The 26,571-nt window shown below is 36.6% G+C and overlaps 3 protein-coding genes and 1 pseudogene across 4 annotated transcripts; 3 read left to right on the plus strand and 1 right to left on the minus strand.

Moving 5' to 3' along the window:
* Positions 1–9,312: 9,312 nt before the first annotated feature.
* Positions 9,313–14,113, plus strand: LOC120207166 (protein phosphatase 2C 32-like). Of its 2 annotated transcripts, XM_039206672.1 has the most exons (4): positions 9,315–12,083; positions 12,728–12,841; positions 13,318–13,582; positions 13,859–14,113. In XM_039206672.1, exons 1-4 carry the CDS (start codon positions 9,888–9,890, stop codon positions 13,972–13,974), a joined length of 2,691 nt encoding a protein of 896 aa, XP_039062603.1. In that variant the 5' UTR covers positions 9,315–9,887; the 3' UTR covers positions 13,975–14,113. The 2 variants fall into 2 exon arrangements, with proteins under 2 accessions (XP_039062604.1, XP_039062603.1); XM_039206673.1 differs by lacking the exon at positions 13,859–14,113 and having other exon boundaries at positions 9,313–12,083; positions 13,322–13,429.
* Positions 14,114–16,669: 2,556 nt separating this feature from the next.
* On the plus strand, positions 16,670–17,708 carry LOC120207167 (germin-like protein subfamily 2 member 4). The gene is made up of 3 exons (XM_039206674.1): positions 16,670–16,882; positions 16,958–17,513; positions 17,591–17,708. The coding sequence occupies exons 1-2, from the start codon at positions 16,774–16,776 to the stop codon at positions 17,503–17,505; spliced, it is 657 nt and encodes a 218-aa protein (XP_039062605.1). The 5' UTR covers positions 16,670–16,773; the 3' UTR covers positions 17,506–17,513; positions 17,591–17,708.
* Positions 17,709–19,163: 1,455 nt separating this feature from the next.
* On the minus strand, positions 19,164–19,856 carry LOC120207163. The gene is made up of 3 exons (XM_039206670.1): positions 19,745–19,856; positions 19,580–19,653; positions 19,164–19,478 (listed from the first exon to the last, which is right to left on the minus strand). The coding sequence occupies exons 1-3, from the start codon at positions 19,850–19,852 to the stop codon at positions 19,343–19,345; spliced, it is 318 nt and encodes a 105-aa protein (XP_039062601.1). The 5' UTR covers positions 19,853–19,856; the 3' UTR covers positions 19,164–19,342.
* A 2,190-nt stretch (positions 19,857–22,046) lies between these two features.
* LOC120207151 lies at positions 22,047–24,313 on the plus strand (annotated as a pseudogene).
* The last annotated feature ends 2,258 nt before the right edge of the window (positions 24,314–26,571 follow it).

The following is a 26,571-nucleotide window of genomic DNA, read 5'->3' on the forward strand; positions in this document are numbered from 1 at the left end:
CAGGAAGAGTGGCTGCTGGAAACCGGTTTAACCGGTTCTGACCGGTTTCGACCGGTTCAAACCGGTTTAACCGGTCTGACCCGACCGACCCGACCGACCCGACCGTTGACCCGACCCGACCGTTGATCGTTGATCGTTGACTTTCTTTGACCAAAACTTAAAATGGCTTTGACCGAGCATTAAACGACCGTTAATCTTTTTCGAGTATACTTATCCTGATAGTTTTCGACGTGCCGAATCTGTTTCCGCTGTCCGTTTTGTCAAATTCGAACCCGAAGGCCTCCAAATTGACGGTCAAAGTGGTTGACTTTTACTTTGACCAATAATTTGAATTTTCGAAAAGTCATACTTTATATTTTTTTACGTCCTGATTCCGTTTCCGCAATCCGTTTGGCCAAATTCGGACTCGAAATACCCCAAATTGATAGTCAAACCCGAAAAATGCTTAGATACTTAAGAATTCTACCTTTGAACAATTAAATAAGATTTGGGGCTGATCAATTATTATTGTTTGAAGGTACAAGAGACTCTACAGATCGTTCGACAGCTCGACCCAGCTCTTCTAGATCAGTTAAACCACGTGTGCCATTATTCACGCGTTCGAAAACTGTAGCAAAGCGTGATGAAACCAGCAATCAGTAGATTTGCTATTTGAACCTATTGTCGAGGTGTGTTCCCTACTTATTACTGAACTGTTTTATTGGTTTTAATATGTGGTACACCGAATTCATTGGTTATTGTTTTATGGATGCACCAATTTTATGTGACAATTTATGGAATATGGCTGCTATCTAATTTTTGTTTTGAAATGGTATATGATTACCATGTTTTTGGATTTATGGAATTTACGTCACGGTGCAATTGAGTTTTGGAATTGAATTACGATGGAATAGCTCTGATCAAGCTAAATGGGCCTAATGTGACTCTTGAGGGCCCCAAGATGTTTCATTAGGTCGGCTTTCCTTTGCTGTGTGCTTAGGGTAAGCTATATGGATTTATTGGCTTGGGCTTAAGGATATAAGCTTCATAGCCTATCCTAAGTCGGCTTTCTTTTTGCTATGTGCATAAAGTAAGCTATATAGAAAATAATTTTGGGAACTACTGATGGTGTACCAGAAAAGGGTTAAACTATGATTTTCAAAAGTTAAACTCTTTTACGAATTTGTGAGATTTACTAGACTATGATTTGTACCTATTGTGATTTTATGGAAATGTTGGGACACACTGAGCTTAGCTCACATTTCGAAAATGTTTTCCCCCTTTCAGATACTGTTGGTTAGATACCTCGGTTCGAGCACTTGGAGGATCAACATATCTCTTGAAGTAAATCAGATTGTAATGTTTTTATTTTGCAAGTTGACTTTATTTTGGTGACATGGACCTTATTTTAAAATATCAGATTTATAATGATGACTCTTTTGCTATTACTGTTCGGTTTATTGTGATTTTGAATTTGAAGACATGTTTTAAATTAATTTATTACTTATTGGTATTATATTTACGAGCTGGATTTTGACAGTATAATTTGTTTATAATTTCATGTTATTTATAATGTGATTTTATATTGATGGAATAACGGTTTCGGAAAATGTCTTTAATAATCATAATATGATCCACTAGACTTAGTCGAAACGCATAGCCCAGGTCTAGGGGGTTACATTTATTGGTATCAGAGCTTTTGGTTTTTAACCCTCGGACTGTGTATGAGTCCATATTGAAAATACGGTTTTGAAATAATTTACAAAACAAGTTACAAAGGCCATGTCACAAAATTATTAAGATTTTTAATTGTGTTCGAGACTCCAAGTGCTTATCTAACCCTAAGTTTTATCTTCTGTAGTAAACTTAAGATCCATTAAAATTAGTGCTAGACGTGGTCGTTGAACTAGCCGTGGACGAGGTCGAGTGGCTAGATTTGCAGATCCGACTGATGAGATACGAGTAGATCCCCCACCTCCGATAGGTGATCATGCTCCTACGACCCCAACGGATCTGCCTCCTGTCGCTGGTATTGGCATGACTACACCGATCATAGGAGCGACCGATATTGAGTCAAAGTCTACCGGAGTTGCTTTGGATGAGAATTTTGGTAGACAATTTCTGCAGTTAATACAGGGAGCAGTCAGAGCTACTGGTTTTGTATCTGAGGTTCCTATTTCGCAGACTTTGATTGCCAATGGAGTTAGAACTTTTGAGGGACAGATAGGTGGAGCTCCTACTGAAGCTGAGGATTGGCTCCAGGATACAGAGAGACGCATGGATCAGTTGGGTTTGGACTCAACTAAGAGATATCAGGGTGCTGTGGCGATGTTAGATGGCAATGCCTACACTTGGTGGGAGTCAGTGACCAGTAGTGTTCCTACCGATCGTTTGACCTGAAATTTCTTTAAGGATCGCTTTCGGAGCCGTTTTCTGGGAGAGCGCTACTTAGCTCAGAGACGACAACAGTTTCAAGACCTGGTTCAGGGAGACATGGCTGTTTCTGAATATGAGATCGAGTTCCTGAAGTTGCTGAAATATGGATTCAGTATGGTACCTACGGAGAGAGATCGATGTCGTAAATTTTCCCTTGGACTCAGATACGAGCTGCGTAGGCAAGTTGTAACCCATCAGGATAAGATATTTGATGTGCTGGTGGGCAGAGCCAAAGATGCGGAAGAGGTGGAGGTTTTAGCTTCTGGTAGAGAGCGTATTGATCAAGAACGATCTAAGAAATTTTCAGGCCCTGTTGAGTCATCAGCACAGTCCGGGAAGAGGACTCGTACTTTGGCACCTCAAAGAAGCAATACACGTTTCAGGCCTGCAGCATCCTCACCTTTAGCTATCAGTCGAGGCGGTTCCTCGTCGTATTATAAAGGGCCTCTTTGTGAGTATTGTGGTAAACAGCACACAGGAGAGTGTCGTAAGAAGATGGGTCTTTGCTATCAGTGTGGATCTACTGGTCATTATCGGAGGGATTATCCTCAGCTAACTTCGTCTGAGCAGACCGCTACCCGGACTCCTGTACGATCACAGACTACAGTATAGACCCCAATTAGAGATCGTAGTCAAGAAAAAACTCGAGGATCAGCGTCCAGGACAGACAGTAGAGCCCGACCTCAGCAAAATAGAGGGCCAACAGTTTCTGAGGCTAGACAGCCAGCTTTGGTTTATGTTACTAGACGTCGTGATGACAGAGATGAGCCTGAGGTTATTGCAGGTACATTTACTATTTATTACATTCCATACTTTGCACTATTGGACAATGGCTCTACCCACTCCTATGTATCGAGCTCAGTATCTCGAAACCTTCAAATTCTGATCGAGAACACTGAAAATACTATTACAGTTACGAGTCTAGTAGGACAAGAGATATTAGTGAATAAAGTATTTCGGCGTTGTCCTCTCGAGGTTCGGGGAGAAATTTTTCTCGCTGATCTTATAGAGCTTCCTTTAGAGGAGTTCGATATAATTCTTGGAATGGATTGGTTGAATAAACACAAAGTAAAGCTGGATTGCGAATACAAGCGGGCTAATCTGAAGACTTCAGATGGTCGGACTGTTGTGTTAATTGGTGAACAGCGTGGCTATCTCTCCAATATAGTTTCAGCGATGGAAATTGATCGTATGATCCGGAAGGGATATGAGACCTTCATTGCTTGTATTTTGAACACCAAAGGTACATTGTCCACGATCAAGGAGATTCGTACAGTTAGCGAGTTTCCTGATGTTTTTCCGGAGGAGTTGCCTGGGTTACCTCCTGATAGAGAGGTAGAGTTTGAGATTGAGACTTATCCGGGATCTTCACATATTTCTATGGCACCTTATCGTATGGCTCCAAAGGAACTTAAGGAGTTAAAAATCCAATTGCAAGAATTATTCGATCGAGGATTTATCCGACATAGTACTTCACCACGGGGAGCTCCAGTTCTGTTCGTGAAAAAGAAGGATGGGTCGCTAAGATTATGTATTGACTATCGGAAATTGAACAAGATGACGGTCAAGAATAAATACCCACTACCCATGATTGATGATTTATTTGATCAATTGCGAGGAGCTACTGTATTCTCTAAGATTGATCTTCGTTCGGGGTATTATCAATTGAAATTTAAAGGATCTGATGTTGCAAAAACGGCTATTCGCACTAGATATGGTCATTATGAATTCTTAGTGATGCCTTTTGGTTTGACGAACGCTCCTGCAACTTTTATGGATTTGATGAATCGGGTGTTCCGACCATATTTGGATCAATTTGTGGTGGTCTTCATTGACGATATTCTGATCTATTCTCGTACTGAGGCGGAGCATGACGAGCATTTGAAGATAGTTCTGCGGACTTTGAGACAGCATTGTCTATATGCCAAACTAAGCAAGTGTGAGTTTTGGCTTCGTGAAGTGTCGTTTCTAGGGCATATTATCTCTGCGCGAGGTATCTAAGTCGATCCCAGCAAGATAGAGGCTATTATGAATTGGAAACGACCTAAGAACGTATCTGAGATCCGCAGTTTCTTGGGCTTGGCTGGTTATTATCGACGTTTTGTTGAGGGCTTCTCGATCATTGCTTCTCCTCTGACAAAGTTGTTAAGGAAGAATGTGCCGTTTGACTGGGGCGAGGCACAACAGGAGAGCTTTGAGAAATTAAAGGCGGTTTTGACTCAAGCACCGGTGTTGATCCAACCAGAGTCCGGGAAGGATTTTACAGTGTATAGTGATGCTTCACACTCAGGACTTGGCTGCGTTTTAATGCAGGAAGGTAAAGTGGTGGCTTATGCATCCCGTCAGCTGCGACCTCATGAGTGTAATTATCCTACTCACGATTTGGAGTTAGCAGCAATGATTTTTGCCTTGAAGATTTAGAGACACTATCTTTATGGAGAGAAGTGTTATATTTTCACGGATCATAAGAGCTTAAAGTATCTCCTGACCCAGAAAGAGCTTAATTTGAGACAACGGCGCTGGCTAGAGCTTCTGAAGGATTATGATTGTGTGATTGATTATCACCCTGGTAAAGCTAACATTGTAGCGGATGCTTTGAGTCGAAAGACGGTATCGGAGTTGAGATCTTTAATGGCCAGGATGAATTTATATGACGATGGCACTTTGTTAGCAGAATTGTAAGTTAAGCCGACCTTGGTTGATGAGATCAAGGCTAAGCAGCCCTTTGATAGCTCATTGCTTCCCATCTTTGAGCAAGTAGAGCAGGGGACAAGCTCAGATTACGCCCTTGACCGGGATGAAGTTTTATGCTTCAAAGGTCGGTATTGTGTGCCTGATGATGCTGAGTTGAGACAGACTATCCTTACTGAGGCTCATAGTAGTCCATATGCTATGCACCCCGGTGGAGATAAGATGTATCGGAATTTGAGAGAGAGGTATCATTGGATCGGCATGAAGAAGGACATCTCGAATTTTGTAGCGAGGTGTTTGACCTGTCAACAAGTTAAGGCAGAACATCAACATCCATCAAGTTTGTTACAGCCTATCAAGATTCCTGAATGGAAATGGGAGCGTATTACTATGAATTTTGTTACCGGATTACCTATGACTCATTCGAAAAAAGATTCAGTTTGGGTGATTGTTGACAGACTTACAAAGTCAGCTCACTTCATTCCTGTGCGGGTAAATTATACTTTGGACAAGTTGGCGAGATTGTATATTTCAGAGATTGTACGATTACATGGTGTTCCATTGTCTATTATTTCTGATCGAGATCCAAGATTTACTTCGAGATTTTGGAAGGCGCTACATACGGCTTTGGGAACAAGATTGGATTATAGTACATCCTTTCATCCACAAACTGATGGTCAATCTGAGAGAGTGATTCAAATTCTGGAGGATATGTTGCGGGGTTGCGTAATCGATTTTCATGGTAGTTGGGAGAACTTTTTGCCGTTGGCTGAATTTGCTTACATTAACAGTTATCAGACCAGCATTCATATGGCACCCTATGAAGCACTCTATGGGCGAAAATATCGCACTCCGATCTGTTGGACTGAGTTGCGTGACAGGAAAACGTTGGGACCTGAGTTAGTGCGAGAGACGGAGGACACAGTCAGATTAATCCGTGACCGTCTGAAGGAGGCATTTAATAGGCAGAAATCTTATGCAGATCAAATGAGGAAGGATATACAGTTTGAGGTTGGAGATCAGGTCTTTTTGAAAGTTTCACCCTGGAAGAAAGTATTGAGATTCGGGCGTAAGGGTAAATTGAGTCCAAGATTTATTGGACCATTTCGTATCTTGAAGAGGGTAGGACCTGTTACATATCAGCTTGAGTTACCTTCTGAGCTAAGTCGTATTCATGATGTCTTTCATGTATCAATGTTGAGGAGATACCGTCCAGATCCAGGTCACATTATTCAGGTTGAAGAAGTAGAGCTGAGACCTGATTTGTCATATGAAGATGAGCCCATTTAGATATTAGAGAGAGATGAACGAGTTCTTCGGAATAGGCGAATTCCAATGGTCAAAGTTCAGTGGAGTAATCGAGGTCCCTCAGAAGCTACTTGGGAGACATTGGAGTCAATGGAGGCTCAGTTTCCTCAACTATTCTCATATGGTAAATTTTGAGGACGAAATTTCTTGTAGAGGGGGAGAATTGTAACATCCCGACTATTTACAAAATAATATTAATTGAAATTGGAGGTAAATTGTGAAAATGGGTGAAATTAAGTGACTAAAGTATAATTTATGAAAACTTATATGCCATGTTCAAAGTAAAGGAAATTCAGGGACCAAGCCCTGAATTTCCCCTAAAAGTGTCGGCATGTTTGGTTATAACTTAACGTGTTTTCTGATTTCAATCAGAAAACACAAAAGCTTTTCTTAAACTTTCACTCCTCTCGTACCTCGACTTTCAAGTCCGATTCCGACGTCGTTCGACATCCGATCGTCAAATTGAAACCACCATCGTGTTCGTTATCGAGTCAGGAACAATCCCCTTAAATTAATTGAAGCGAAACACTTCTAAACGTCGGGAATTTCAAGTCAAAGCATCGACGTTTTTTTAGCTCTATCACCGGGAAAATCTCAAATTCACCGCCGATCGTTGCTCAGTTTACGACACTTCCTACACCATCGTGTTCCTTGTGTCGTTTCGAGTCCGCCGGTGTCAACCTTGTCCGCCGTCGACGGCGGCGCTTGAAGAGGTGGTGCAGTCAAAGATTCGACCGATTTGAAATCGAGCTCTCCGCCGTTCAAAAATTTGAACTGATCGTTGTAAGTATCTCGAAATCGCTCAAAATAATTTTTAGAAATATTTCCGGGATTTTTAGGGCCCCGGAGGACGCCTCACGCGCCACACGCGCCGCCGCAGGGAGAGTGGCTGCTGGAAACCGGTTTAACCGGTTTTCAACTGGTTCTGACCGGTTTGACCGGTTTCGACTGGTTCGAACCGGTTTGACCGGTCTGACCCGACCGATCGACCCGACCCGACCCGAACTTTGACCCGACCAGACCCGACCGTTGACAGTTGACCGTTGACTTTCTTTGACCAAAACTTAAAATGGCTTTGACCGAGCATTAAACGACTGTTAATCTTTTCCAAGTATACCTATCCTGATAGTTTTCGACGTGCCGAATCCGTTTCCGCTGTCCGTTTTGTCAAATTCGAACCCGAAGGCCTCCAAATTGACGGTCAAAGTGGTTGACTTTGACCAAAAAATGCTTAGATACTTAAGAATTATAGCTTTGAACAATTAAATAAGATTTAGGGCTGATCAATTATTATTGTTTGAAGGTACAAGAGACTCTACAGATCGTTCGACAGCTCGACCCAACTCTTCTAGATCAGTTAAACCACGTGTGCCATTATTCACGCGTTCGAAAACTGTAGCAGAGCGTGGTGAAACCAACAATCAGTAAATTTGCTATTTGAACCTATTGTCGAGGTGTGTTCCATACTTATTACTGAACTGTTTTATTGGTTTTAATATGTGGTACACCGAATTCATTAGTTATTGTTTTATGGATGCACCAATTTTATGTGACAATTTATGGAATATGGCTGCTATCTAATTTTTGTTTTGAAATGGTATATGATTACCATGTTTTTGGATTTATGGAATTTATGTCACGGTGCAATTGAATTTTGGAATTGAATTACGATGGAATAGCTCTGATCAAGCTAAATGGGCCTAATGTGACTCTTGAGGGCCCCAAGATGTTTCATTAGGTCGGCTTTCCTTTGCTGTGTGCTTAGGGTAAGCTATATGGACTTATTAACTTGGGCTTAAGGATATAAGCTTCATAGCCTATCCTTAAGTCGGCTTTCTTTTTGCTATGTGCATAAAGTAAGCTATATGGAAAATAATTTTGGGAACTACTGATGGTGTACCAGAAAAAGGTTAAACTATGATTTTCAAAAGTTAAACTCTTTTACGAATTTGTGAGATTTACTGGACTATGATTTGTACCTATTGTGATTTTATGGAAATGTTGGGACACACTGAGCTTAGCTCACCTTTCGAAAATGTTTTCCCCCTTTCAGATACTGTTGGTTAGATACCTCGGTTCGAGCACTTGGAGGATCAACATATCTCTTGAAATAAATCAGATTGTAATGTTTTTATTTTGCAAGTTGACTTTATTTTGGTGACATGGACCTTATTTTAAAATATCGGATTTATAATGATGACTCTTTTGCTATTACTGTTTGGTTTATTGTGATTTTGAATTTGAAGACATGTTTTAAATTAATTTATTACTTATTGGTACTATATTTACGAGTTGGATTTTGACAGTATAATTTGTTTATAATTTCATGTTATTTATAATGTGATTTTATATTGATGGAATAACGGTTTCAGAAAATGTCTTTAATAATCATAATATGATCCACTAGACTTAGTCGAAACGCATAGGCCGGGTCTAGGGGGTTACATGGGGATCATTTTGTAACTTTTAATAATTAAGTGACTTAATAAAGTAGTACCTTATAGTTAGAAGACCATTTGTGTACTTTACCCAAAATAGTTCTATAAAAAAATAATTAAAAACCAACGAATTAATAAAAACAATCAGGAAGAAAACAAAATAAACTAAACCAAATACATGTTAATGACAGTCTCAAGTTTTCAACTTTGGTACGTGAACGAAGAGAGATAATTTAAAGTATTTTCCTTTACTCTCTTTTTACCCTTGCAAACCATTTGAAAACCCCAAGAAAGAGGCCCTCCTTGATGAACTAAACTTTGATTCTTCGTCATCAGAAAGCCAAATCCCAATTTAATTTAAAGCATGTTCCTTCATTTAACACCTACATTTTTTACCCTCTCCTCAAATTTCCATTTTCAATCTCCCCCCTCCTTGTTTAAAGAACAATTTTTTTCCTCATTTAAATATATTTTTACTTGTATGAACTAATGCTTGATCTTGAACAGCTCTTGTGTAGCTGCATGATTCAATCACGGGAGGGATAGTTTCAATCTGGGTTATTGGTTTTAATTTCCAACATGGTCACTGTCAGATTCCATAACCATATAATATCTTTAAATTTCGGTGTCTTTGTTTTTATCTGATGTCTTGTTCCGTTTACTGCCCCCTTTGCTTCTCCGGTAGATCTGTTATGCGGGGTGTGTTCCATTCACTGGTTTATTCATGCTTCAAATCTCACTCCTTTAAGGTCAGATCGTCACATTTTCATATTTCCCTTTTGCTCGGCCGGTAAATATACTGTTTTTTTTTCAATCATAATTATCTAAGAAAGACTTGGGTTTGCGTCAATTTTAGCTTCGAAGTTGCCCATTTTTATGATGCTAAGTCACCGGAATATTGATGGGGTGGTGAAGGGGTTTTTAGGTTTTGGTTTGAGTTGAGTTTGTGTTTTGCATTTGCTTATGCTGCAGAGTGATACAAACCTCATTGTCAATAGTATAGTCTTTAGAGGGTTCATGAGATAGAGAGGAGAAATGGGTAATGGTACTTCTCGTGTTGCTGGTTGCTTTGTGCCGTTTAATGGCAAAACCAGGGTTGATTTAGATCTAGAGCCCTTGGATGAGGGTTTAGGCCATTCATTTTGTTATGTTAGGCCTTCGATATTCGACTCTCCTGCCATTACTCCATCGAACTCTGAGAGGTTTACTGTTGATTCGAGTACTCTCGATTCTGAGACTTTGAGTGGGTCATTTAGAAATGATACCATCGAGGAACCTTTGGGACTACAGAGAATGAATAAGAGTTTTCTGGAAACCACATTTAGGACGATCTCCGGTGCGTCTGTCAGCGCGAATGTATCTACGGCTAGAACTGGTAATCAAAGTGCGATGTTTGCCATTGATGTCCAGGAGCCTGCTGCATCATTTGAGAGTACCTCATCGTTTGCTGCAATACCTTTGCAGCTGGTTCCTCGTGGTTCCGGTCCTCTCAATGGGTTTATGTCTGGTCCCCTTGAGAGGGGGTTTGCTTCAGGGCCCCTAGATAAGGTAGTTGGTTTTATGTCTGGACCAATTGAGAAGGGTATGATGTCTGGACCCCTTGATGCTACTGACAAATCCAATTTCTCCGCTCCACTTACACGCAGTCGTATAAGACCACGTTTCCAGCGTTTGATGAGAAGTGCTAGTGGGCAGATGAGAAGGACCTTTTTGAAGCATTCGATGGGGTCTGGTTGGATGCACAGGCTTTTCTTGCACCCAGTGACCGAAATGGCATGGCATGCTAAGGAGACAAAGTTTCGATCAGAACCCTCTCGAAACTGTTTTGAAGGGGGGCTATCTGAAGGGGAGTATGGGAACAGTCGCAACTTGCAGTGGGCTCATGGAAAGGCTGGTGAAGATAGGGTTCATGTTGTGCTTTCTGAAGAGCAAGGATGGCTGTTTATCGGGATATATGATGGTTTTAGTGGTCCTGATGCTCCTGATTTTGTAATGAGATATCTTTATAAAGCCATAGACAAAGAACTTGAAGGACTCCTTTGGGATTATGATGAACCTGGAATTGATCTTTTAAAACCTGAAATATCAGAGAGTAAAAATCATGATACTGGTTTAGAGTGCAGCAACGAAGATCAGGCAATTTCTTGTTCAGATCAAGAAGTATCATCTAGCGTAGGAAAGCCACTTAATGGAGAAAATGACAAGGGTCAATCTTCTAATATTGAAATAACTGTGGAAAATGATGATGTGAGGGGCAGCAATGAAAGGAATGTATTTAATTGTAGAAAGTCCAGTTTAGGGGTTGAATCTGAGTTTGTTCAACATGCAAACTTAGCTGGTCAAGGCAGGAAGAGCATGCGACTTTATGAACTACTTCAGATGGAATCATGGGACGGTCAAGGTTCTTTGTCAACCTCTCAAATGGATAGACAAGGAAAGGTCTCTTCTGATTGCTGTCATCAGCTTTCAGATAATGTAGAATGCATCAGTTCATCAAATTACAAAGATGATGCTTATATCATACAATGTGAAGATCCTACTACTTCAGGAGAGGATACTGGGGTTGGGCTAGATTTTGATAATCAAAGTGCTGCAACTGCTGCTTCCATGTCAGGCCAAAGACAGAGTACAAGAAAGTCTTTGATTGGTTCAAAGATAAGAAAGATATATCAGAAGCAGAAGTCATTACGAAAGAAGCTTTTTCCTTGGAGACATGATTGGCACAGAGATGAGATTTGTGTGGATGAGAGAATAGTTGAATCATCAAGACCTATTAGGAGGTGCAAGTCAGGAGTTGTGGATCATGATGCTGTGTTGAGAGCATTGGCTCGAGCGCTAGAAAGTACTGAAGAGGCTTATATGGAAATGGTGCAAAAGGCTCTTGACATAAACCCAGAGCTTGCTTTGATGGGATCATGTGTACTAGTGATGTTAATGAAGGATCAGGATGTATATGTCATGAACCTTGGGGACAGCCGTGTGATCTTGGCACAAGAAAGACCAAATGATCGCCATCCCAACCCAGCTCTTTTGAAGGATGATTTAAAGTATAGAAATAGATCAAGAGAGTCACTATTGTGTATGGAGCTGGACATAATATCTGAGGAGTCTCCTATGCATAGGCAACATGGGCTAGTCAGCATGATAAATAAGAACAGAGACATCTCTATCTGCCAATTGAAGATGAAGGCGATTCAGCTTTCCTCTGACCACAGCACAAGTATTGAAGAGGTTTGCTACAGTTTACTGACAAGCTCAATATTACATTTAAAATATTGAATTTATTATATTTTTGGAATTTGGATGATATCCATCACCATTATGTCCTTGTAAATTGTGAAAATCTTCTTTTCTTAACAAACATGCAGGGAGAATATAGTTGGAATGTTGAATATGGCGTTTGAATCTGGAATGATCAAAGTGTACAAGTTTATTATGTATTTGTTTATATTCATAGATTTCACACAATTGATAAATCAAATCTACATTATAATACCGGATCACTTCAACACCTTTTTTTTTACCATCACTTCGATAATTTTATTTTAACTTGATACATTTCATGTTAAAAGAGCATGCTGGCTAGGCACTGTAAGTTGTTGAGCTGAAAAAATGGTGGGCCTTTTACTCACGTGGTGGATGTATCTTCCTTTATTGGACTTGTTATCATTGTGTTGCTGAGTGGCCTATATCCATGACTGTAATCAATTTGAATAACTAAGATAAACAGTCAATTGATTATTTACCCCGGAGTATGGCTTCAAATATTAGATTAGTTGTACTATGAGTAAACTCATTAATTTTATAGTTTTTAAACTATAAGTGAGTTCATGTCATTTGGGGAATAATTACCTGTTCATGTCTGTCTATGGCAGGAAATCTTAAGAATAAAGGCAGAGCATCCTGATGACGACAAAGCCGTTTCAAATGATAGGGTGAAGGGGCAATTGAAAGTCACTAGAGCTTTCGGTGCTGGTTTCCTGAAGAAGGTTGGTTGAGCCAGCATCTGTAACTTTCAGATTTTCTTGTTATCTCTCATTTGAGATTCGAATGATTAGTAGAACAGAAAAAACAATAGAAACTACGATGTTTATGAGTAAAATAATTACAATCTAACAGAATTTCTTCATCATTCTTTTGCTTCTTGGCTCTTGCTCTAATCTTTAGTTTTATAGGCAAAATAACCTGTTGTACCAGATATTAATTGGTCATAGCGAGCATTTCTTTCAGTATTTTAGGCCTGAAGGTTTTGTGATGTTGGTTAATGATGAGCATTTAGGTTCTAGTAGTTTCTTGTTATAGAGCATTTTGGGGATCAATTTTTCAGCGAGTCAAACATGGGTCAAGCTTGGGAGTGCCTTTGTTTTTATTCGGATTTTCTGGCAGCCATGTTTATGGAGGCCTGCCTGATTTATTTGATGTTAAAATAATTTGGTTCCTTGTTCATTTCACTTATTTGGTGCAGCCAGCTTGTAATGAAGCTCTACTAGAGATGTTTCAGATCGATTATGTGGGAAATGCTCCTTATCTTAGCTGCATCCCCTCTGTTGTTCATCATCGACTCTCCTCAAGTGATCGGTTCTTGGTTCTATCATCCGATGGGCTTTACCAGTATTTCAGCAATGAAGAGGTTATTGCCCATGTCACATGGTTCATGGATAATGTTCCCGAAGGTGATCCTGCACAGTACCTCGTTGCAGAGCTTCTATTCCGTGCTGCCAAAAAGAATGGTAGGATTATCTAATATGCCGTCCTTTCATCATATCTTACGTTAGTTAAGGTTCTAGTCTTCTGGATAGATGCAGCTGCATAATCAAGGACAGTTTCTTGTGAAACAAACTGCAAAAATGCGACCTTGTAACATCTCTTTGCTTCGAGTGTTCCATGATTTTCTTTTTCCCCGCTCGAAAAGGGATCGACGTACAATGCAATCTGCGAAAACCATGGATTGGTTCGAAGCACTGTTTTGTACATTTAGTTGATGGGGTTTTTTTGAACTTTCGCAGGAATGGATTTTCACGAATTGCTCGACATACCTCATGGAGATCGGCGTAAATATCACGATGATGTTTCGGTTATGGTTGTTTCATTGGAGGGAAGAATTTGGAGGTATTCTGGATGATTTCTTCATCTCCTTCTTTTGTTCCTTTTTTTTTCTTCTTCACAATTTCATATTGCCTCAACAGTATATCGTTTTCAAGGGGTAAAATCATTTATGCATTTCAGAAATGAATGAGAATCCTGGTCTCACCATTTCCCTCCCGCTTTAAAGGAAGTCTCTCATTTCAAAGCCTATATATATATATTCAGGATTTATTCCCTCTAATTTGGACTTGTTATTAGTATTATAAAATTTGATGGAACAAATTATTCCAAAATTAAAGTAGATGGATAAATCTCAAATTTCAACGTAGTAAAGGGACTAAACCCATAATTAGACCGCTTTTTCATTTTCAGGCAGCCATGCTTCTACTTTTGTTGTTGTTAGAAGAAAGGTAAGCTTGTTGGTTTTCCCTAATGCGCCACCGTACTCTGGTAGTTATTAAGCAACTACACACTAGTTTTCTGTTTTCCGGATAATCATATTCTCAGCACGGGCACCAGCACGTACGCGTCGATCTCTGCTATTAACTTTGGAGATGGTCGGAGTTTTTTTCCCCCGAAAAAGAGAAAGAGCATATATGACTTCACTTTTGCATTGAAGCCAGGAAGACGAAGGTAGTCACTTTAACTAAAGCATGACAATAACCACAACCATAATGAACTGTTGCATGAACCATGCCGTTAATGATCTTCTAAAATGTAAGCTTCTACATTATGGGACCGGTTTAACAGCCACTGCAACGTCAACGACAGCTGGTATGCCAACCCATTTCGGTTTATTTATTTATAAACCTAAAATAAATCTTGCTTAAACCTTAACTAAACCTTTAATATAATGATTTGCTTGTCGCTAAAGGAGGATGTTGGAGAATAAACAACGAAGTTTTGATAATACTTCTTTCGTCCCATAATTTATAACTTATATTGATCATGTACGTAATTTTAGAAGATATATTTGATCAAGAAAAATGATAAAATTATCCCTAAAAGGTGTTTGACGTATTTGACAAATTTATTTTGATATGTATAAAAGAGTGGGGTATAAAGGTAAAAAAAGAAATATATATCGTTGTTTGTTGACTCTTTTAAATACGACATTAAAGAGACATTTTAATAATAGTACATAATGAGTAACATTAGATCTTAACTAAATAATTAAATTTAGAATCAGTTGAATTGGTCTCTCAAAGAGAGTTCTTTTGATTTATCCACAAGAGTTGAATATTAAACTTGATTTAATGGACGTTGAATTACTTACCACATGGCTTAACAAGCGTTAATAATGTAAGATTAACGTTAATCATGTAAGTACAAACATCTCACAATAATAATAAAAAAAAATTACGCACATGACACGTAATTGGACTTCACATATTCTATATCCCAAAGGCTTTAATTTGATTGTCACATTGGCATAATTTATTTTATTTTTCTATAAGACAGTCATGAAGAATGCAATAGTGTAGGAGTATTGCTTATTCTCACGGTCAAATGATATTTAAATATCTTTATTTTTAAAAAATGGTATATTTTTAAAAAATATATTTTTTTTCTAAAATAGTTTTTAAATTTAATTAATCTCGACGATAGTTATTATCTTTTAAAATATTTTAAATTTCAGATTTATACTAGAAACGTTAGGCATGCCTTTATCAAAACTATTTTTTAAATAAAAATGTTTAAATTTCATTTTACTAAATAAATATATATTTTCTCTTTAAATTATCAACACATTGGGTCACTGATGATGTACCTCCCCCAAGTCCAATATGTTTCTTGCACGAAATGAGTAGTACCCTACAAATTATTTCAAGGGTCAAAATTGGCAGGTGAAATCATTTTTTCTGTCAAATTATTGTATCGGTCCCTTCGCTATTAATAAGTTCTGAATTTAGTTTTTATACTCCAATGAGACCATTTTAGTCACTATACTTTTTGAAATTTAAAAGTATAATCACCATTTAAACAATAGTCTATTAAGCCAAATATTACTATTAGTTTATATATTACGTACGCAAGTTATAGATTTAAGTCATATACTTCAATTTTGTCATGTTTGACCTCTATAAGTTGGTAATATTGTACCTATACCATGAGAGAGAGAAATTGATGTTTCAAAATTAATTTTTTTAGAGATTTAAAATAATTAAATAATAGTATAATGACTAAATTTGTAACTTCCACAAAGTATAACAACTAATGATAGAATCTTACCCTTTTTTAGAGAGAAAAATATATATCTGCATCTAAATAATCTGCTTTGCGTTTAAAATCTAATAATCTCCGTCTTAGAAAAACTTTAGGGTGAATTACTCATTTAGTATTTAAAGTATCAATTTTGATCCGTTTTAGAATTTGAACTTTCAAAATTTTCAAAATCATACCAAAAATTTAGTTTTTATTTCATTTTAGTACACCCGTTCAAAATTTAGCATTACGTTTTGAGAAAAAATTGAAAGTTTAGATACTAAAACATATCAAAACTGATAATTTAGGTACTAAACGTGTTAAATTTTTAATGGCATGTACTAAAATTAAACAAAAACTAAAAGTTAGATATGATTTTGAAAATATTGAAAGTTTAGATACTAAAATAGACTAAAACTTATAGTTTAAGTATTAAATGTGAAGTTTACCCAAAACTTTATCATCATATCTTTAATTTATTCCACCCGATGCATACACGATTACCCATTGTCTTCATGTATATTAAGTAAACAGAACAGCTCCCTTTCTCATCCAACAATCAAACAAATACTTTCCTTTTTCTCTGAAATCTATAATTATACCTTTTGCTTCTCTTCATTGTTAAATCTCCATGGCCGCCAAGTTCTTGGCATATTTGCTCGTCGTCGCCGCCCTCTCCACCGTCGCTAAATCTGATCCCGATCCTCTCCAGGATATCTGCGTAGCCAACGCATCTTCAGGTAAACTAAAACAAAGTCAACAAGTCTGAGCTTAAACAAACAAATCCCTAATATTGTATATATTTTTACTTGTAGGAGTCAAGGTGAATGGATTTCCATGCAAGAACGATGCAGACGTAACCCAAGCCGATTTTTTCTTCGGCGGTATAGCTAAACCAGCGGTCATCAACAACACCGTGGGATCGGTGGTGACCGGAGCCAATGTCATGCAAATCCCGGGGCTGAACACACTTGGAGTGTCACTGTCCCGCATTGACTATCTCCCCGGTGGACTTAACCCGCCCCACACTCACCCGCGTGCCACCGAAATTATCTTTGTCCTAGAAGGTGAATTGGATGTAGGGTTCATCACTACAGCCAACAAGTTGTACACCAAGTCTATTAAAAAGGGAGACGTTTTTGTGTTCCCCAAGGGTCTGGTTCATTTCCAGAAGAACAACGGTTACCAGCCGGCATCGGTCATCGCCGGATTCAATAGCCAGTTGCCTGGAACTCAGGCCATTGCTGCTACCTTGTTTGCTTCAACTCCGGCGGTGCCTGATAATGTGTTGACCAAGGCGTTCCAAATTAGTACACAGGAAGTCGGCCAGATCAAGAGCAGGCTTGCCCCTAAGAAGAGTTAAAACAGAGGAGAAAAATCATCAAATCTTGTGGTAACCCAAATTCATCTTTCAGTTTGATGTAATAATACTGTTTTGTAATGAACAATGATCTGTTTCTTTGGGATTGAGTGATGTAATTTAATTGCCAAAAAAATAAGTTGATTCTGTTGTAAGGCAATGACCATGTTATCATTTGAATTCATCTGGTTTATGTTTTGAAGTGTTCAACATAATGTTATTAGGGTAAACTTCACATTTAGTACACAAACTATCAGTTTTGATCCGTTTTGATACTTTAACTTTCAATTTTTTAAAACCATACCTAACGTTTAGTTTTCATTTCATTTTAATACCCGTCATTAAAACCATAACGTGTTTAGTATTTAAACTATCAGTTTTGGTCTATTTTAGTAACAAAATTTTCAATTTTTTTAAAACTTAATGTTAAATTTGAACGGAAATATTAAAATGAAACAAAAGCTAAAACTTTTAACGATAAGTACTTAAATGAAATAAAAACTAAACTTTAGGTATGATTTTGAAAAGTTAAAAGTTTAGATACTTAAACGTATCATAATTGATAGTTTAGGTACTAAATACGTTGTTTACCCATGTTAGTTTATTCTGTCGTTTGGAATGGTTATGCTTTCACTCGAACCATAGATGATGGGTTTTTTCTCATTATTTAAAACATATCAAGTATCTTACAATATAATATGAAATTATTATAAAATTAGCCCTGTCATTTTCACATGTCCCAAAAGTTTCTCACAATTACCAATAAGTCAGAACTGCCATTTCGTTTCTTTGAAATAGTAATTTAATAGATAAAAAGTCAATTAAACATCTTGACAATAAATGAATTAGAAAATTACCAAAACTAAAGTCCCGTTAGCAATTATTCTAGAAGATAGTTTTCACCAAAAAACTAAAAAAAAAAGCCTAAATCAAATTTAACAACAAATTGGAAGGAGATTCTGCAACTGACGTTAGAAAGTCAATGTCAACTCCTAAAATAGAAAAAAAAAGTAAATTATGTTTTACTTAAGAGCGGAAACCATATTCATAAACAGTGATTAATAATGTATTTAAAAACATTAGAAGAGAGGAGAAGCCATGTTAGCAGAAGATAATGTATTTAATAAACACCTTTTAGGACCATTGAGTGAGAAAAATTAAAGACTATGATCAACAGTAGTAAATGAGAATATAATTACTGGGAAAAAATAAGGAGTTAATATCATCCTTATTTACCTTCATCCGATAAGAATATATATCGTTCCTACTGCAGATCTAGAATATATATATATAGGGAATAGATTATTTTAATGGTTTACACCTATATTGCACATGGGTGGTTCCACATTCAAAACAATTCAATTGCTCACACATGACACATGGTTTCACGTTCTTCGATTAGAATGGTGTTGAAAATGGTATTTTGTTATTGTTTAGTAATATATACATAACTAAACAAGTCATGGCTTGAAGGGAAGATAATTGTCTACTTCACAGTGAAAAGAGCAATGAACATATCAAAGACCAATGATTATATGGATCCGGTTTTCATATCTTCTGCTGAGAGCTGAATGCACTAGTAAACAACCCAACAAACAGATCCTTCAAAGGATTCAAACTGTTTCCTTAAGCTAAACAATTTTTGCATATTATAGTTCCATTAGCCAAACAGGTAACTGAGGATTCAAAAATGTTTGAAACCAATTTACATCGCAATTTTAGAATCAAAAGAATTCAAATTGCTTGACACTAATTACTACCATTGACAAATCTCTCTTCACTTAACCTCCATGGAAAGAAAAAGCTAGTTGGCATTTGATACCATATTTGAATGTACCTTTCAAGATTCGAAAAGGGGATTCTGAAGTAGAAAACGAGCATTATTCAACAGAGCACTTGCCTCTTCATTTGATGCATCTATCAATCTCAGCTCCTTGATCTCTTCCTGCCATTTCTCCATTTGTTCTTTATGTATCCTTCAACAAACAAAAACTCATTAAAACAAATTTTTAAAAAAAAGAAGTTTCTCCTCCAGTTTTAGATTTCGAATCCATAGATAATAGCGGTAGAATCTTACGTAAACAGCCGCTCTTCAAATTCGTTACTCAATTCCCTGAACATCGTCTTTCCAGATTCTAACAGCTCAGAGACCTCCATGAAATTATATTTAAAAAATCACTAATTAAAGTTAATATGAATAGCAGCAAAATGAAGAAAAAAACAGTGATTAAATTATTGTTACCAGTTGAGTAAAGCGATCAATCTTTTCAAGAATGTGAGAGATATTGAGTTCCATTTCTTCAGATCCATTGACGTTTGCCTCGGATTGTTCGTTAACTGTTATCTCCATACCATTTCCCCTGCTTACTTGATCTTCTTCTTTTTCTTCCACCTAATGTTTTCAACACAATCAGTCATGAATTTGATCGGAAAAAAAAAAGACGAAAAAAATAAAAAGAGAAATCAAGGAAGCTTTTACGTTTGGTTTCATGCGTTTCTTAGAAGCTTCATTTGTTCCCCTTTCCATTTTATCTTTAAAACCGAGTATCTCTCTTCATGAAAACCAAAGAGAAAAGTAAACATTGATTGAAAAAAATGTTCGTCGCGCAATAAAAACCATAGAATCAATCACGGAGAAAAAATCTTACCGCAGAGATAGGGAGATCGAATTCGAATTTGAAAATCGAGGAGATGCTTAGCAGAGAAAGCCTCGATTTTCAAATTTGGATCGAGGAATGCGCGCGAATTTTCTCCTTATTTTGTCTATGTATTTATATGGTGGACCGGCTTGTCTAACCTTTTATCCGCGAAATATATATATATATATATAGATTAATGTTTATTGAATGAGATTGTATATATTATAATATTAAAAAGAGTGATTGTAATTAAGATTGTACATAACATGTTGAGGTTTTAGTTAATTCGACTCTATTTGAGAAATATATAACTTTTACTCGAACTCTACTCAACTCAAGTATAGGTAAGTTTTATTAGATCTGAATATTGAAATAAACAATTATATTTGATCCAACTCGACACAAAAGTATAAAAAAATATTTTTGATCGACAAAATATGGATCTAACGTGAAAAAATTATAGAGAAATGTGTATTATAACAATTATTCTTAAATATATAGAAAAATTATACTATTATCTCGAGTCAAGTCAAGTAAAAAATTTCGTACTTTAAATTTAAATTCAACCCTATCAAACGAAGTTGAACTATAACATATCGAATTCAAATTAAATTTTTGTCCCTAATCATATCTTATTATACTAACTTGTAATTAATAAAATATGTTAAGGATTTAACCATTTGTTTAAATAAGAATCAATTTATTATATAGGAGATACTATATATATATATATCTATAAGAAAATTAATTATCTGAATGAAACCCAAAAGTTAATAATAATGAAAATTAAAACCACATTTAAGAAAAAAAATTATATTATTGGAATGATAGTGTATTTTAAGATTGACATTTAAGAAAAAAATAAAAACAATGAGATTTCTATGTATATTTAAACCAAGCGATCATTCTTCAGATAAAAGAAATTATTATATTATTTGGCATTTGTGCATTGTTAATGACTAACATGAAGGGTGCGTTTGGTTCACGGAATGTAAGATTACCAGAGGGAATAAAAGATTACCAACGAATAGGATTAATGGAAATGTTGTATTTTGTGTTTGGTTGGTTTAGCAGGAATGTAAGATTACCGTGTTTGGTTAAAGGAATAAAAGATTATTAGAATGTATATTTGACCAAATTGTCCTTATTATATATTTGTATAATATTACAAATTGTAAAATATTTATATATTTTCTTTAAAAAATTAAATTCATAATATTTATATATTTTTTTTCAAAATTAAAAATATAAAAAATGTTTAATGAAAGGGTAAAAGGTAAAAAAAAATTTAATCCATAAACTTCATATAAAATTTTAATTATAGATTTTTTTTTGTAAATCTAAAATAATTTAAAGATAAATTTATAATTTAACATTCGTATAATTTTTATTATTCAATGACAGAAGAAAAATATTTTTTTTTAAAAATAAAAATTAAGGGCATTTTAATCCAAAACTCCGGTAATGTTACAATACCTAAGGGAAGGGAGGTAATGACATTCCCGGTAATATACCATAAAAATTTACTATTGGTAATAAAACATTACCGAAAATGAGATTTCCGACCAACCAAACATGAGAATCCTACAACCCTTGAACCAAACACCCCGAAGGAAAATCGTTGGTTCCCTTACTTCGTCCTATTAATCCTAAACAGGAGCAATAATTAAAAATAGTAATAATAAGATAAAAATAAAATAATATAGACAATAATTTAAAATTCAGTGAGTAAATTAAAAAAACTAAAAGTATAATGAATAAAATAAGATAAAGAGTAAATTTCAGTGAGAAATGGTATAGTTTACCCATTTGATTAAGGAGATAACGAGACCCGATCCATTAGCCCTTGACAAAAATTGCAGCTATAATCCAAACACTTCTCGATCCCTTTCTTCTCTTCCCCAAATGGCATCCATCTTCGCTATCAGTCGCTGCTCAGCCTCGGCTTATCGACGCGCCATAGTTATCAAAGTAGACCACAGCGATTCCATTCGTTATCTTCACGCGCCGCCAAATCCAGATTCATAAAGTTGAACAATCTCACGAGGAATTGCTCGCTTTCATCAAACGCTGCTCCTTTCATCGTAGCAGACGATGAGAAATACGGCAACAAGCAAGTCATCAGCATCACTCCTCGCATCTACGATTATATTCTCGCCAATGTCCGCGAGCCTGTGGTACTTCTAAAAACAAAATTCCACTTCTTTTTTTAAAGAAACCCATTTTGCCATAATTTTTACGTTTACTGTGTTCAGATTCTCCGGCAGTTGCGGGAAGAAACCGCTAATATGCGCGGCAGTCAAATGCAGGTACCGAATTATCAACCGTAGTTTCACAACCAAAAATGTGATTTATTTATTTATTTTACATTTTAAAAGGTGTCTCCCGATCAAGCACAATTACTAGCTATGTTGGTACAGATTCTCGGGGCTGAAAGATGTATTGAACTTGGTGTTTACACCGTAAGTTTGTGCTCTAATTCCTTTCGACATCGATCTGAACCTTCCAAACACCTACAAATGTAACATTCTTGATTATTTATCCAATTCATGGATTCGTATTTATGGATTTGATTCACCTGCTTTTATACTTCTAAAATATATATGGCATCAAAACTCAGCTCATTTATTCATAATAGCATTTCATTTTTACAATTTATATAGCAAATGAAATCCAAATTTCAAATTCATGTTCTCAAATATAGCATTAAAGTATTTGGAAGTTGGAACTATTCCCCTTTTTTAAGGTAGATTTTGAGTTTGGTAAAGTGAATTCGTATTGGTTTTTTCTGTAGGGATACTCATCACTGGCTGTTGCATTGGTTTTACCAGAATCAGGCTGTTTAGTTGCCTGTGAAAGAGATGCTGGATCCCTTGAGGTTGCAAAAAGTTATTACGAACTGGCTGGTGTTTCGCACAAGGTAACTAACTTCTCATGTAATCAAATCTTTTTCCTATTCGTAGCGGTTTTAGCATTTTTAAATTGTCATTTTTTCCTATCCTATTTTTGACAATGGTGAAATTAATGTCATAAATTGCCAGAAGTGTTTGCGTTAATCAGACTTGTTTCGACGGTATCTTATATAGAGTTAAGTTGTTGGTTGGTTTTAGGTAAGCGTGAAACATGGACTAGCTGCAGATGTCTTGAAATCTATGATTTCTAATGGTGAGACTTGCAGGTGAGTTGCAGCGAAAAATATTATACCCTATCCTTTTACGTGCATTGCATTTTCTTGATAGAGTGCATCATGGTGACCAACTATAACTCACGCATTGCATCTCTAAAGCAGCTATGACTTTGCATTTGTTGATGCTGAGAAGAGGATGAATCAAGAATATTTTGAACTGCTATTGCAGCTGGTAAGACCAAACGAATCTCAAACATCTGAAGTGTCTTCTCATAATTTTTTTCTTTGCCTGGAAAATTTAGGTTATAGTTGTGGTGTGTTTACAGGTTAGAGTTGGGGGAGTAATTGTGATTGATAATGTCCTTTGGCATGGCAAAGTTGCTGATCCATTGGTAAGTTGTTTATAAGAATCTGCTTATTCAGATGAAGTGTCTTCTCATAATTTTTTTCTTATAACAGGTAAATGATGCAAAGACTGTCAGCATTCGGAATTTCAATCGGAACCTAATGGCGGACAATCGAGTAAGCATTAGTATGGTAAGTACTTGCATTACAATGCCCTTTTACCAAATTCTCTTTGGAAATATTCAGTTCTTCCCTAATGATGTGCCTTTTGGAATGTTAGGTGCCGATCGGAGATGGAATGACAATCTGCCGGAAGCAATGATATAATCCCAACTCATACAACTTGACTCGTGGGGTTCTTGAAGATCAAAAGCATAGATTCACAGTTGATATCTCCATTCTGGCATTCTCTGAAATTTCACCCCCATGATTTTCAAATGGCACTTTTAGTTTAGTTGACGGATGAAAAGTGTGTTGATTTAAATCGGCCGTGACCATCAGCAACTTCGCTCGAGGTTGATTCAGATGCTTAAAATATCAGCCGCAAAATTGACGGAGTTTGGCTTAGATCACCACATAAATTTTTGTAAACGAAGCTCGAAAATAAAACCACTTCTACACATCAATCTGATATTGATATACATGTGTCGGGCATTATTCAAAACTGGATTATTTTGCCTGAAAGTTCTCAGCGATCTTTTTGATACATTATATCTCACTGCCTTGTCCTTGCTCATTAACTCAGTTTTCGTCAACCATGCCATCCTTCTGGACCTCCATAGTTAACCCACGGTAGCAGCGACTCGAACAAGACAGCCAATGGATTGCGATTAGCCACATCAAGCAGTGCTGGAACATGACCACCGGCAGGGGGTTGCCGACCCCCATATAGGCACAGTCTAGGGGTGCACAAAAAATCAGAATATCAGATTTTGCGAAAAAAATATCCGAAACCGGATTTGAGAAAAACCGGTTTTTTTAACTGGATCGGATTTTTTTAAACCGGTTATTTTAACCGGTTAAAAAATCGGTTTGAAAAAAATTGGTTAAAAAATTGGTTTTTATCTGGGAAAAAAAATCCGGTCTGGGTTTAAAAAACTAGCCGTTAATATAGCCGTTGGAAGGGGTTTGTGATCGTTTTTGACCGTTTTTTCTTTAAAAATTACCATTTTACCACCCTAAACATGTATAAATAGGTTGGGGATGTATTTGGTTGATTACAACTTTCTCAAATCTTATTACACAACACCTAAACATCTCTCAAATCTTATTTTTGTAATTTTTTGTTCATCATGAGTAACACGGCTGAATCTTCCATCGGGGGAAACGTTGAAGTCGTGAGAGTGATTGAACACACTCGAAAAAATATTTGGGATCACTACGATTTATGTGAGATGTCAAATGGCTCGAGGAGGGCGCGTTGTAAACTTTGTCTAAAGTTTCTTGCATCGGAAGGAAACACAACGTTCAAGAACCATTTGACAAAATCATGCATGGTACTTCGCTCAGATCGGATCCTAGTCAATCGAATCTTACACCGCAAGGTGGTGTTTTTGTTTACGACAACGAAAAATTACGAGAAGCGTTTACAAAGTTCGTGATTACAAAAGCATTGCCGTTCGACCACTTTGATGATGAAGATTTCACGACAACAATTCAACAACTAATGCAACCACGTTATACTCAAGTAAGTCGTACTACCCTTAGAAGAGATGCTATAAAATGTGGCGTACGGCGAGGGAAAAATGATTTTAGGATTCCAAGAACACCGTTATGGTGTGTCGCTTACATGTGATGTTTGGAGTTCCCCTCATAATACCGGAAATTCTTTTTTAGCCGTACGTCACATTGGTTAGATCAAGATATTGGCAAATGATGAAAAGAACAATCGCGTTTGAATTATTCGGTGAGCCGCATACCGGTGCTAATTTATTTACACTTTTAAAAAATGTAATTTGTCTTTATAAATTAGAAAAAAAGTTTTTTCTATATCTTTGATAATGCATCGAATAATACAAACGCGATTCCAAGATTGAAAATATTACTTTCACCGATTTTAGACGGTGCGTTTTTCATACCTGTTGCGTTGCACACATAATTAATTTATCCGTGCAAGCTGGTTTGGAGGTTATTGAGCCGATTAGATTAGAATTTAAAACAATGATAAAATCGGTTCTTTGTAACAACAACAAAAGACTAAATGATTATAAACGATTTTGTAAGTCCGTTAATAAAAAAACTTTGGGTCCTAATTTGGATTGTCCAACTCGTTGGAACTCAACTTGGATGATGATGCATACTGCCTTAAGGCAAAGGGAAACATTGCAAACATTTTATGATCGGCTTTTCGAGAGGGGTCATGTCCCAAACATTTATCCGGATTCGAGTTGGGAAACTATAGCCAAAATAACCGATTTGCTTGGGGTTTTTAAAAATACAACAACTTTTTTATCCGGTGTTTATTACCCTACTAGCCCGTTAGTTCTTAATCAAATATTTTTGTTGGTTTGAAACCGAAGTTTTTCAAGAAATTGGCTTTGCAATGAAGGAAAAACTTTTAAAATATTTTAAGGAGATTCCCCCCATTTTTACTTGTGCCGCCACTTTAAACCCAACGTTAAATGTTGGCGGGATTGAAACACTAATTGAACAAATTGCGTTTGCTTTTAATCTAACCGATGATGAACCCAACTTTGTCTAAAACCAAATAAATTATTTTAACAAATGTTTTCGAGACATGTTTGCAATTTATTTAACTAAATACGGATCAAGTAGTGTAATACACGATCAAATTAGAATGAATGTGGAATCATCTAGTAGACGTCCAAGTAACATAAATTTGAATCTTTTTAACACTCTTGTAAATTCCAATCCAAACGATCACGTACTACCACCCCAAGTAGCGAGTTGAGAAATTACATGTCATGCGATTTTCTATCAAAAATGACATTTGAAGAG

Source organism: Hibiscus syriacus, unplaced genomic scaffold, assembly GCF_006381635.1.
Source record: "Hibiscus syriacus cultivar Baekdansim isolate YM2019G1 unplaced genomic scaffold, ASM638163v2 tig00014370_pilon, whole genome shotgun sequence".
NCBI classification, from domain to species: domain Eukaryota; kingdom Viridiplantae; phylum Streptophyta; class Magnoliopsida; order Malvales; family Malvaceae; genus Hibiscus; species Hibiscus syriacus.

Bases quoted from the DNA above. Each gene is read 5' to 3' on its own strand.
- LOC120207166 (XM_039206672.1), top strand. From the start codon at position 9,888: ATGGGTAATGGTACTTCTCGTGTTGCTGGTTGCTTTGTGCCGTTTAAT. The intron at 12,842-13,317 runs GTTGGTTGAGCC...TATTTGGTGCAG, and splicing joins GTGCTGGTTTCCTGAAGAAG to CCAGCTTGTAATGAAGCTCT. The intron at 13,583-13,858 runs GTAGGATTATCT...GAACTTTCGCAG, and splicing joins CCGTGCTGCCAAAAAGAATG to GAATGGATTTTCACGAATTG.
- LOC120207167 (XM_039206674.1), top strand. From the start codon at position 16,774: ATGGCCGCCAAGTTCTTGGCATATTTGCTCGTCGTCGCCGCCCTCTCC. The intron at 16,883-16,957 runs GTAAACTAAAAC...TTTTACTTGTAG, and splicing joins CGTAGCCAACGCATCTTCAG to GAGTCAAGGTGAATGGATTT.
- LOC120207163 (XM_039206670.1), bottom strand. From the start codon at position 19,852: ATGGAGATAACAGTTAACGAACAATCCGAGGCAAACGTCAATGGATCT. The intron at 19,654-19,744 runs GTAACAATAATT...AATTTCATGGAG, and splicing joins TTGATCGCTTTACTCAACTG to GTCTCTGAGCTGTTAGAATC. The intron at 19,479-19,579 runs GTAAGATTCTAC...TGTTTGTTGAAG, and splicing joins TTTGAAGAGCGGCTGTTTAC to GATACATAAAGAACAAATGG.